General features: G+C 37.0%; 1 protein-coding gene across 2 annotated transcripts in view; it reads right to left on the bottom strand.

Annotated features, from left to right (window-relative positions):
* The window catches only part of HEATR1 (HEAT repeat containing 1), a 30,204-nt gene that overhangs the window by 14,209 nt on the left and 3,150 nt on the right, over nucleotides 1-12,845 (bottom strand). For both annotated transcript variants that reach the window (XM_015857849.2, XM_015857850.2), the window contains exons 6-23: nucleotides 12,413-12,553; nucleotides 11,835-12,046; nucleotides 11,141-11,274; nucleotides 10,779-10,887; nucleotides 10,302-10,412; nucleotides 9,771-9,888; nucleotides 8,573-8,680; nucleotides 8,081-8,185; nucleotides 6,941-7,029; nucleotides 6,458-6,669; nucleotides 6,066-6,187; nucleotides 5,082-5,279; nucleotides 4,255-4,438; nucleotides 3,947-4,095; nucleotides 2,885-3,077; nucleotides 2,217-2,389; nucleotides 1,558-1,725; nucleotides 448-690 (exon numbers count right to left, since the gene is read on the bottom strand). In XM_015857849.2, coding sequence (XP_015713335.1) covers nucleotides 448-690; nucleotides 1,558-1,725; nucleotides 2,217-2,389; nucleotides 2,885-3,077; nucleotides 3,947-4,095; nucleotides 4,255-4,438; nucleotides 5,082-5,279; nucleotides 6,066-6,187; nucleotides 6,458-6,669; nucleotides 6,941-7,029; nucleotides 8,081-8,185; nucleotides 8,573-8,680; nucleotides 9,771-9,888; nucleotides 10,302-10,412; nucleotides 10,779-10,887; nucleotides 11,141-11,274; nucleotides 11,835-12,046; nucleotides 12,413-12,553 — 2,769 coding nt within the window. The remainder of the gene's footprint in view (nucleotides 1-447; nucleotides 691-1,557; nucleotides 1,726-2,216; nucleotides 2,390-2,884; nucleotides 3,078-3,946; nucleotides 4,096-4,254; nucleotides 4,439-5,081; nucleotides 5,280-6,065; nucleotides 6,188-6,457; nucleotides 6,670-6,940; nucleotides 7,030-8,080; nucleotides 8,186-8,572; nucleotides 8,681-9,770; nucleotides 9,889-10,301; nucleotides 10,413-10,778; nucleotides 10,888-11,140; nucleotides 11,275-11,834; nucleotides 12,047-12,412; nucleotides 12,554-12,845) is intronic.

Raw genomic sequence — 12,845 nt, 5'->3', positions numbered from 1 at the left:
GCTGCCTGGCATTTATTTCTTAAACCTGTATATGTCCCTCAAATAAGACTTTCTTAACTAATACATTTTCTTGACAATTTTTTTAATCAGAAAAAATGCAGGAAGTTCCTATACCACTGACAAGAAGTAGCCTAAGAAACATGAACATCTGCATCTGCAGGCAGTCATACAGGCATTCACGTGCATGCAAATACAACAATACTTCTGCTCTGTACTCGTCCAAGTACACAAATGAAGCAAGCAACATCTCCTTCCAGTAAATTTAAGAGCTTTGCAGCCTGTTTAGCTGTTTCAAAGACACGACAAACACTTCATCAACTTATAATGAAACAAAGACAGGTCAAAAGCTATGGACTCCATAACACAGTGTTCTTGTAAATCCAATTCTAAACACTACTACATTTTTTAAGTACAAAAACAGATTAAAAATCTTTCATAAAACCAGACCCGTCCAAGTGCTGTGATCTGGAAAGGTGGAACTTCTTCATAGATTTTTGTGGCAGCATGTAGACTTTTGATGAATAAATCCAGACTCTGCTGATTCTTGCACAAGAGGGCTGCTGAGTGTTCACTGAACTTCCCAAGTATGAAGTGCAGGAGAACAACTTCATCTTTCAACATTGTCTCAGGTTCTTTCATGACCTTCTCAAGCAACCGGTCCAGTGCAGGCAGAAGGTGAGTAAGAATCATCTGCAAACAAAGGAAATTTGTAAGAATAGTTTGGTTTTTATCCAGTCTTCTTTTAACAATCTTCTAATAGCACAGCTTCATTTTACTGCAACATCTGTTCCCTATCTGGTATTACATCATATATTCTATTTTATTCAACAGCTATTAAAGAGGAAAAAAATACATGTCTTTTAGTCATGTTACCAGGAATACTTCCTCAATAGCTCCTTTGCTGTTACACCTTTGCAGTATAATATTTCATGCCTTTGAAGAACAGAGGGCATTTTTTAAAGCAGCGTCTCCTATAAACTAAGAATTGGGAGAGGAATACTCATCTCCGTGCAGTGCACAGTCCCTTCAAGAAACAGTCAATTGAATCAAATATAAAAATTTGTAATTTAATTCATTTTTTTGAACAATATATTTTCCAGCACTTAGAGAAGAGGAATCCTGAGTATACTGGATATAATTATATTAACGAGTACAAATAAAATTAAATGAATAGTACTTCCTATTATGTTAAATTTCTGTACAGAGAACTCTTCATTCACTGATACCTAACCAAGATCATCAGTTCCTTCTGGAACAGCCTTCTTCTCAAACAGCTGTTTTCAGTACCTTCAAAGGAGTTCCCTTAACAACTCCAACACAAAATACTACATCCCATGCATTTCTAAATAGAGCATGAGAATATTTTGTGCTTCATTAAATCATACTTGGCAGCACTACTGCCTATTATCAGTGTCAAATTAATGCATAATAATCTATATATTACAAAGTTATTTAACAGCATTACTATTAAATGAAATTTAATTAAATGATTCTTCTGCGTTTCAATTGGATACAACAATGACAAAAGAAGTGTGAAATTATCAAGGCTGCACTCACCTCACCATGAACTTCATGAAGAATTTTCATTAAGTTTCTTGCAACATACGATGGGCAAATAGGGCTTTGTACACAATCGACTACGCTTTCCAAGGCTTCTGTCAGCTTCTTCTTCTGGGATTTCTGCTTTGCTTGAGTCTGAAGTTCTTCAAATAGGATTGCCATAATCTAGTTCAGTAACAAAGTGAAAATTACCCCCCTGCCATAAAAATGCCCTAAAACAACATTTATTCAATGCTTTTGTAATAAACCGAATTATTCATCTGCAAATAAAACACAGGCTATCATCTCTTGACTGATTTTCTGCATGTGACACATTATTTGAATATTTTTATAGTCCTTTAAGATAAATAAGAAGCATGTTAAAGCTCCTTTTTTGCAACGCTAATGGCCATATCAGCTCCCATCAGGTATTCAAGTGAAATCCACTGCTTTTTATTTCTCCTTCATAAGAAAATCTGGCTGACAAACCGAGTCTTTTTCCATTTCTCTTGGTAGCCCACCATCTAAACCACCTATAAGAATCATATTCTTTCAAAGCTGGCAATTTGACAGAAAAAAATGAACTTTTCCAGTGAACTTGATTTCCTCTGGAAAAAACAGAAGCTCAAAGCAACAGACAAAACTTGTACCAATGCACACCTTATTAGCAAAAATACCTGTGTTATGTATGTAGGGTCAGATATGATCTCCTCTGTTTTTTGCCCCACATGCTGAAGAACAGGATGAAATAGAGACTCTTTCATACTGCTCAAGGAATGGAAGCAATTGAGAGCAGCCCTTCGAACTTCACTCACAGGACTACCCAAATTAATTAGCAGAGATATCACCACTGCAAAAAGAAAGAAAGAAGGAAGAAAATATAAGAGAATTGCATGACTAGAATTCTATTGTAACTGTCTCTGAAGAAGCACTGATACTACTTTGGAATTAAAAGAATTGTCTTTTCACTATAAACCTCAAGACTACAAGAAGACTACAAGCATACTACAAGCATAGCTCTGGACTCCTTCACCACACCTTGTATATTCACGTTTAAGCTCACAGAATTCATATATTGCTACTGACTGCCACCATCTTTTTGCTAAACAGAAAGCAAGGTGCTGTAACTGACTTCTTCAGCATATAAGCTTGTTTCTTTAACACTGTAATGATCAAAAAAAGAAAAAAAGGGAAAAAAAAAAATAAAGCCGTTTCAGCTGCTTTCAAGATTAGGTTACCTACTGCAGCAAGGAATCAACAAGAAAGAGCTACCTCAGCCTTGTGCTCCTGTACATGAGTGATACCCTACGTGGTATAAAATACAGAGATATACTGTTTTAGTTACCTGGAGATGATGGTGATAACAGCAGTTTCTTCTTTTGGTTAGTCTGAGATACGAGCACTGCGTAGCCAATATACAGAGCTCGAGTCTGTAGCATTGCACTGACTTCATAATTCAGATGATTTGAAAGGCTAAAGCTATAAGTCCATAGAACTGAAAGGAATTTGAAGAGAACCTCTGTATCTTTCAGGTGCACCTTAAATGTAATGGGAGGGAAAAAAAGAGAGAAAAAAAAGAAGAGCATTTGTTCAAAAGTTTTAATTTATTTGGCCAAACATTATTCATAACATCCAGTAAACCAGCCATATCAAAAAAAAACAAAGAAATAAAGAGTCAGGTATGTAAATATAGTTTATATAGTATAATTTTCCTTCTCACTGCAGACTAAAACCACATCCATAAGAATATTTCTATAATGTGTTAATTAAGCAAGAATATTTTTGTGTGAAAAATGAAAATTAATAACTTCCAATCTCCTCTTTCAAACAGCAGAAACATTTCTATTGCAAGTGCTCTAAGGAAGTAGCTCCTGGCTTTTTCACCTGTCATATAAATGAGGATAACTTCTGATTTTGAAGCAGTCTCCCAAATTGAATTTGCAACTCTCATTTACTAAGTGGTCTGACAATGGCTAATACTCTTCCTGTCTGAAGACTTCCCCCTCCTCAGAGGTCTCCATTCATCAGACAGGAGTGCCCACTCAGCATCCAGCAGACTAAACAGAGATTGCTAGAACAAAGTGATAAAGCTTTTGACATACTCTTTGCTATTGTCTTTCCCAGGATTCCATCAAAATCCAACTTCTACTTATAGCAACTACTATGGAGCAAGCAAAAATAATTTTCTTGTCCTGCTTTTTCAGTTCATTCAATTAATGATAAATAACCAGCTGAAGCTTAGGACTCTAATTTGCTCACAGCACTAGCATACCACAAGCAGCACTGCATGATCAATCCTCAATTTTCTCACTTTTCTTTAAAATTACATGTTTCTGCGTAATATTTGCTTAATACTTTGGATGATAACTCAGAACAACAACTAAGAAAATAAATCTAAAAGCAATACCTTGAACAAGAGATTCATCAATGCTCGGTACTGAACAGCATTGCTCCCCTCACTAGCACCGCAAACAAGTAGGTCAAATAGCCCCAAAAGGAGGTGCAGGTAGTCCTTGCAATCTTGATTTAGAGATTCAGGATTCCACCAAGTTTCTTCTAAAAAAACCACAGGTTATAAATCTGTTAGAATGGATGTATTTAACAACTTCAGGAACAAAGAGGAAATAAACATTTAGTTAAAATATGATGATACATCAACAGAGACATACTTCAAATTGGAGTATAAAAGATGGCAGTCAAAACCTTAATGCCTACCTTTTGGAAAGGATGGAGGAGGTTTTAGTTCATTAATGAAGCTTCTCAGTAAAAACACAAATATAGCTGCCTCCTCTGCATCAACACTTCGGTCACTATTGAGCTTTTCTATGTATGTAGTTAATAAGCCCACTGGCACCAAACTTTCCTTTATCATTTCAAAAGACCAATTTGAGGGAGTTTCCTGTGAATGAAAAGTTGATTTAAATGGACACTGTCACAATCTCATCCAACAGAAAACAGAACTTAGCACTGATGTCCAGCAATATTTTACTTCTAACTTCAAAATGGATATTCTTAAGAAGTGAATTACACCTGCTGGGAAATACTAATAAAAACAAATAAAATACAAAAAATACAGAAATACTGTTTCTTCATGCAAGGATTTGCATGAAGCTGTAAATAATATAAGCTCTTTTTCATACTCTATTGTATTTCCTTCCTTCCCATAATAAACAAGACACCAAAACCTTCACTCAACAACTAAAAAAACCTTGCATTCCTAAGCTCAATAATGACACCACACAATGCCACAAGGTAGCTGGTAAAATAGCACACAGCACTAATGCACTGAACCACTTGGTGGGGCATAAGGCAAAAGCTCTTTGTATATATTTCGTTTTAAACCAGGACTCACTGGAGTGGTAAAACATAATGGCAACTCTTAATGGCAGCTTCAATTACTGCTGCCAAGTGCAAGACTTGCTTTGAAAATAAACGAAGGCAAAACTTTCAGTCTTCCTCAAGGTTTCTGAATTTTATGCTCTTACAGTCTTATACATTTCCTCTACTACTAAAACTGTTTCTCCTAACTGTTTATGTCTTACCTCTTCAGGATGACAAGCTCTGAGATTTTGTATTTTTTCATCCAAGAAATGAAAGACTCTGAGAGCCACTGAAAAATATTTTTCCTTCATCTGTAAATTGCAGCAGCATTGGACAAGCATGGAACCAATTACATGTGCAGTTACTTTCTGTCTTACACTCTCAGATTCCATTTCAGCAACAAGTATCAGATCATCAACCTTGGAAATGGAAGGGGAGGAAAGAACAATGAGTCTGTAAGACAGTGTGACTTCACTATGATTTTCACAGAATCACAGGCGTTGGAAAGGACCTTTAGAGGTCATCTAGTCCTGCTAAAGGAGGTTCCCTTGAGTGCCCTCCATTACCGAGGTACCCACCTCATTCAGCAGCGCACCCACACTTTCCTTAGCCTTCCTTCTACTACTGAAGCCTTAAAGAAGCCTTTCTTGTCACTGACCTCCCTTGTCAGATTTAATTTCAAGTGGACCTTAGTCTTCCACTTCACATCCCTTTGTGCTCTGACAATGTTCCTATACTCTTCCCAAGTGGCCAGACCCACATTCCACAGACTTGCTTCTTCCATTTGAGTTTTTCCATGAGCTCCTTGCTCATCCATGCGAGTCTCCACCTTTGCCTGATTTCTTACTCTTCAGGATGCAACAGTCTTGAGCTTGGTAGGAATGCTTGAACCTCAACCAACTTTCTCGGGCCTCCTTACCTTCCAATACTCTGCAAGTAGGTCCTTGAAGAGGTCAAAGTTGGCTTTCCTGAGGTGAAGGGTTGCAGGGCTGCAGTAACATTATGGCATGTTTCATTTGCAAGCCTAAATAGATCACCATTACCTTCTATCACTGGTAACAAATTATTGTCCGCTTTAATGTTAACTTCCTAGAATCTTGATAACGTGGTGAATGTTGTGAACAAAACAAAATTCTTCTATACCACATCTGTTCTACTATAGTGACCACCTAGAAATTCAGGTGAGAAGAACATGGTACACATACCATTTGCAACAGTAAGGAAGAGTCCCCTGAAGTCATGTTTTTAGAAAACAGCAGAATCATCTTCTTGTTGACCACTCCAGCCAGTTCTGCAGACTTGCTCGATTTAATTGCTTCCTGAAGAACTACTCCATAAGAAAAACAAATAAATCAGAGAACACAGGTATACAAATCACATAGTAAAATACTGACAGCTCAGCAATAAGAATTAGTCAGAAAAATACTATACAACTGCATTTTTTAAATGAGCATTAATGAACTCTAATCACACTCCTTGAATGACAGCCTATTAACAACAGATAATCTGCTTCAATAAGCACTCAGGTTCAGTAAATACCGAGTCCTAAATTGTCACAACTCTTTTTTCATCACATCAGTTATATTGAACACATTACCTTCTGGCCAGTCTTTCAGCAAAGGATGTAAGGAGCAGAGGTCAGATTCTGATAGACAAATGGCCATTTTCCATTCTGAAGATTTTGAATTTGCATTAGTGATCACCATAAAGGGTAACAACTGCATTACTGCCTCATCCAGTAGTTCTTTCTTCTCTTTTAAAATCTCCTCTTTGACTAAAATTTGTATTGCTCGCTCCAGAACTGTATACCTAAGAGAAAAAAGTTATGTCGATAAGCCATTTTTCTAGCATGCCTGCTACACTTCTTTGTTTTATTCACCATTTTCCATGATGTTTCTCATGCTGGATTTTGTGGTTTTTTTTTCAGAATCCGATTAGCAGTGAGAACAAACAAGGAACTCACTGAAAACAGTGTACAAACAGCTGAAAAATCCTCTTATAGTTCAGCACAGAACTATATATTTATATATTTTTTCTTTAATATATACAGAAAATAGCACGCGAAAAGACACAAACATACCACTTTCCATCCTTTGAAAGATCAGCTCGCTGGAAAATGCTAAGAAGGCTTGAAACCACTACTTCTGGATTTATATGTTTCCTGAAAATCTGGAAAGTAATCAAGAAAAAGAAATGTAAGTATAAAATAAAACACAGAATAGTTTACTGTTCACAGTGGACAATGTATCTGCTATATCCAGTAGAAACACAGAGCAAAGATCACTAATGAAACTCCTATTGATGATCATGTAATAAAAATATAATCAGGGTAAACTAATGTTGTAAGGCTGCCCAGTATGGCCTCTTGATATCATAAAGTATGGAGAATTTATTAAACGCAGAAATGTTAGGTAAAATCTGATCAAACAAAGAACAAGCAAGGCACTCTAAGCACTGCTTTTACTTTACATCTTATCTTTTGGACAAAAACATAGGATGCATTAATAAAAGATACTCGATTTTACATGTAATCACTCACTTCTATTCCTATATTTTAGAGAGGATGAATGAACGTAAAAGGGCGAATATACTACTGCTAATAATAACATGTCCTACTATTTCTAGTATTAGCAATAAAGACAGACTCGTTACCCTTGTTGGAAACAATCACTACAATGCATAGCAGAGTGCTATCCTGTGAACCTGAGCTGGCGCTCAGTTCTTAGCTAGTATCAACTGACCAAATGACTCCCACATGGAAAAACTCAGCTGAATATTTCTCACTAGAGTAATGACTTGTCATTGCATCATTTTCCATACAAAAGTCATTTGACATGGCTCGCATTTTTATAGAGATACAGACAGGATAAGCAGGAGGCACACTTCATAATTAAAGACTCAAATATGCTCTAATAGCTATGTAAGGAAACACATAAATCCAGGTTAACTACAAACTTCAAGGAAGATGTGAAGGGAGAAAATTGCAGGAGAGGAGTATGTATGAGAATGTATGACAAAGTAAACAATAGCCTCCCTAGTCTGTGCTGCTTCATCTTGTTAAAAATCCATACACCAAAGACAGGAGTACAAAAAGAGCAATAAAGGACAAAAGCCATACACCAAAAAGGTAAGGAGAATGACAGTTATAAAGCATACATTCCAGACACACATTTGGAAGCTGCTATAATATCACCTAACTTATCAGAAGAAATAGACGCACCTCCAAAGCACTGAAAGCAGACATGACAACGTCTCTGTTGTCATCCTTGAGGCGCCCCAAAATTGCTTCTTCTATGAATGACTGATCAAAGCCTTCCTCAAGAAACTAAAGAAGAGCCAAGAAAAAAAAACACGTTAGCACAATTTACAGGCTTTTAATGAAGTACTGGAATTGTATAACAAGAGAAGTGGTAACATCTACATTAAATCACAAATAACTGAGAGACTAAATTTTAACAAAGAGAAGAAAAATAAAAGTAACCATTGACTTAGATTTTATCTTAGTCTACAAGCATCTTAATGAATGAGAACTACATACAGACTCCAGAACAAGGTAAACTACTGCCAGAAGCCTTCTGAAAATATCACAGGATAACACCTCTGAATAGCCTAATGTATCAATTGTCTTTAGCCAGTGCTTCTGACAAACAGCTTCTAGGTGTTCTATTTTATATGTTAAGTAAGTTCTCCAAGTGAGAGAATCGGAACAAACCTTTGATGTTTCAATAACATCTTTTAAATGCTGAAGAGCCAGGACTCGCACAGCTGGCTGAGGATGATTCAAACTAAGCAGGAGTGAAGTATCAGAGTCTTCCAGAATCTGAAACACAGATTTCAGTCACACATTAGATTTTAAAAACACTTACAGCATATGTCAGGATAATGGAGGAGATTCTTTCTGCAGTTTATTTGGAAAAGAAGGGAACCTGACCAAAAAACTGCAGAACAATGACGTCATGTAACTGCTTCAAATTTGGTCTTCCTCACTTGAAAGACTGTTTTTGGAATGCAACCTGAAGAGTACAGTAAAACCACAGATACCTTTCTGTCCTAGAAAAACATTACTCTTATCTAAGGATTCTGAGAAAGCTCCAATGACAATGTCAGTGCTACAGACCACAGATAGAAACCATTAAAAAAGGCATTCCTGCCAGTATAATTGCCTGCCCTTATCTCACAAACCTTAAAGGCCTGAAGAGAGTCACATGCCTTCACACTGTGTGCCAGGCTTTTCTCTTAATCCAAGTGTTACTCTGTGACATAAACAGTGAGTTCAGAAAATCAGCACAAAAAATACACTAAGCACTTCTTTTCCAAAGTGACTTTACTCTTTCAATCACTTGTAACAATACTAACCATCTCCTCATGATACAAAATAACTCAAATTTCTTAAACAAACCTGTTGCAATCACAGTTACTCTCTGTTAGTCTGAGTCAGAAATGGCACAGGAATCATTCTGCAGATACTTTATTCCTTCTTGTTACTGAATGTAAGCATTCATAAAATCAATGCAACAAATTGGTCCAGCCATATTTCTCTCACATGCGTTAAAGTTGTCACCCTCCCTCAGGCAGACATGGGTGACATTGACAGAATCTTTAAGTATGATGAGACATTCCTGGGCACCACCATGTTATCAATATCAGCCAATACACTACATGCAGTGTTCACAAGGAAAAAAAGTTAATTATAATAGGCAGGTGGAAATATATAAATTTTAACCATGAAAAATGCCAATACATTTTTAATCAACCACCTTCCCCCATTTAAGTAAGGTCGTGGGCTTTTGTGGGAATGGCAGAGTTGGGAGTTTAAAAAGAGGAAGAGACATTAGAACTTTGCCACTAAATCACTGTTCTGACAGTAGAACCAAGTAAGTGGTAGGATGAGGAATTAAGCTTCCACCTACCTTGTATTTGCCACAGCTTAATGAAAGAGAAATAAACTGGTGAAAAATATTTTGGTTGGTCTGATTCATAGCACTTTTCAGATGCTCCTCCAACACAGAGTCTAAGGCTTTGGGATACCTGACAAAGACAAAATCCCAAATGTTTCTAACGGGGCATTGCAGAAGACCATGCATTTTCTATAGAAATACGTGGAAATACAAAGAAAATGAATGCATATGCACTTCTCCGAACCACTGAAGAAACTTTGCAAAGGCAATCAACCATTATGTTTTAACTTAAATAGATGATACGCAGCCAACTTAGGATAAATAATGACCAGAAATAAAAACAGTGAGCCAGTAGGTATGACCCTGATGACAAAACACGTAAGGACAGATCAGTAAAATAAAATTTAGACAACGGTCAAGAGTTGGTTGTTTTCACCATATTTTTTTAGGCAAGAATATAGAGTTTATAACACCCAATAAGTTAAGGTTGTACTTGACATCACCAGTCTACCAGTCACCAGTCATAAAAAAAACTGAGCTTACTTTCTCTCAAGAAGTCTGATAAGAGGAAGCAGCTTTTGACTGACTGCAGCCATTTTGGTGGGATCAGATTCAATCTCTGTACCATAGGAGATTAACTCTTCAAGAAACTTGCTAAAATAACAAATAAAAGAGAGTCATTATTTTTAAGACACAGCAGTTTTCACTAATATCATAAAACACAGTGTTAAACAGGTAACAATAGGCATTACTTATTGCAAGAACAGATTTGCTCATGTCCTAAAGTTTCACTCTGTTCTGTATTCCCCCAAGTGCTAAAAGCGTGCTAAAAACATGGATTATTTGGATTACTATTACCCTGTTATCATCCAGATTATCAGTTTCAAAATCTAATCTTGGAGTTAAACGTGTAAGTAGAAAAACATGACTCTAAAACAGAGTTGTTATTAAACCAGAAATGACTGTTGTACTGAAGGAAAACAAGCAAATAAATAGATAGATAAATCTAAGTTAACTCACGAAGCCAAAAGGTGATCTAAATCCTTTTCCAGCGGTATACTCTGAAGAATACCTTCAAGAAGTTTGATATAAATATGATCCTCTCTCTCCTCAGAATCTTCCTGTTCCTCTAAGAACAATGAGTAATCACAGAAAGTGAATAACATTTTGAACATAACCTTCTCATATCGATTAAAACAAACAGCTTGTATAGGCAGTATCACCTGGTTAACCAAGCACACAATTTAAAACCACAACGTCCACTGAGTACTCGCACTAACTCTGAGTTAAACAAAGGAAAAATGATATAGCTACAACATTTAGAACTGCTATTTATCCGTTTGTATGACTCAGAGGAATTGTAAATACACATACTAACTTACCTGCATCACATTTCACGATGCTGCAGATAAGATGAGGCAACAGGTAACGCAGAAGAGGAGAGATATCGTAGCTTTCTGAAAGGCTCTGCAAAAGTGTCACCAGTTCTGGGCTCCTGCACAGATAATTAAATGGCCTGCACAATAGAATGGTAGGTGGGAGGGAAAAAAACACATGGTTATCTGGCTTACCAGCACCTTCAAACCATTCAGTTCTTAGAATCAAGTAACAGCATCACTGTAAATAAGTGCTGAAAAGACTGTAAGGGTTTCACTTTCAGAGCAGCCCTTGCATATGAAGCAAATACCATTCCACTGAAGGGACAGAATTGCTTTTTTTCCCCAAGATATTTAAATAACCCCAAATCTGTGCTAACGTTATTATGCTAGCATCACTTCTATGATCCCCACCTCCACGGAAACCTCACTGACAGGCTTAAATTTTGCACACTGACAGCAATCCTGGAAGTGGCAAGAGAGAGATCAAACAATGACAGACTTGGACCACTAAGATTCTTTAGCTGTAGTGACCATAGACATTTTTGAAGAGCCAAATACACCTCCAAACCCCTGGACACATCAACTACTAACATTTCTGACACAGAAGTTTCCCTTTCATGAGTAGGATGTAAACAGTCAAATTACTGAAGTGCAACTTCAGCTCTTAAATGTGGAAATTCAATTGATGTAGACTTACTTTTTCCCAAGATTATCTCCTTTCTGAGTTTGCAGAAGTAGGTTCAGGCAAGCAACCCCTTCCCTGGCTAATGAGGGCACTTTAGGTAATGTCTTGCTTATCTGTAACATCAAGGAATGCACCAAGGAGGAATCCACAGTCACTTTTACTGTCATCTGGCATATTATCATATATGTTGCAGCTCTATAGTCCTGTACAGAAGACTTCAAGCCCTTGAAAAACAGAAAAACAAAGATGTACTATGTCTGACATATACTTTTTTTTTTTTTAAAAGAATGTTAACATACGATTCCTTTTCATCCTTACATCCATGGAACTACACTACCTTTTTCTCCATGTGTTTTAACTATCAGCTTAACTTTCAAGACAAAAGAGCTGTCATGCAGGATCTACACATAAAGGAAGAGAGAGACATAAGAGTTCTAAGAAGTGCTTATCTGGTCTGTGAGAAGGCATGATTAGACAAGGAACTTCATCTACCCAATGTTTCAAGCCATCCTGAACGTTAGCAGCAGAAAATACATTAGCATAACACAGTATACTTCATCACACAGGAAGGAAAACAAAACTTCGGGTACCTTTTGGATGTAGGGGAGCAGCATGGAGACTATACTGTCTGTTATCTTCTCTGCAGCTCCAAGAGCTGATACAATGGTGGAGGCATAAAATGCAAGAAGAACTCTCAGTTGAGCAGAGTTGCTAGTGCATTCTGAAAAGACCTGGACCATAGAAGAATTAGTTGTTGAGACGTCAAGAGAAGTGGGAAGACACATACAGCTCCCCCCAAATCACCAAGATCTCAGAACTTCAGCACATAAATTCTACCAGCTTCTGCTGCAACAACTGAAGGCATCACCTCTCCCTGGCAGTAAACTAAGCCAGAGGTTGCAGAGAAGGTAGAAAGATATGAAAGCTTTTTTTCAGCTATTATATGTTATCATAAAATGGTAATCTAGACCATTTACTTTGTGTAATACTCATGACTGTGAACTGGACAGCCAAGTGGCTGCC

This window comes from Coturnix japonica, chromosome 3 (assembly GCF_001577835.2).
Source record: "Coturnix japonica isolate 7356 chromosome 3, Coturnix japonica 2.1, whole genome shotgun sequence".
Lineage (NCBI taxonomy): Eukaryota > Metazoa > Chordata > Aves > Galliformes > Phasianidae > Coturnix > Coturnix japonica.
Note: the sequence above shows the minus strand (reverse complement) of the source record. Positions and strands in the feature narration are given on the sequence as shown.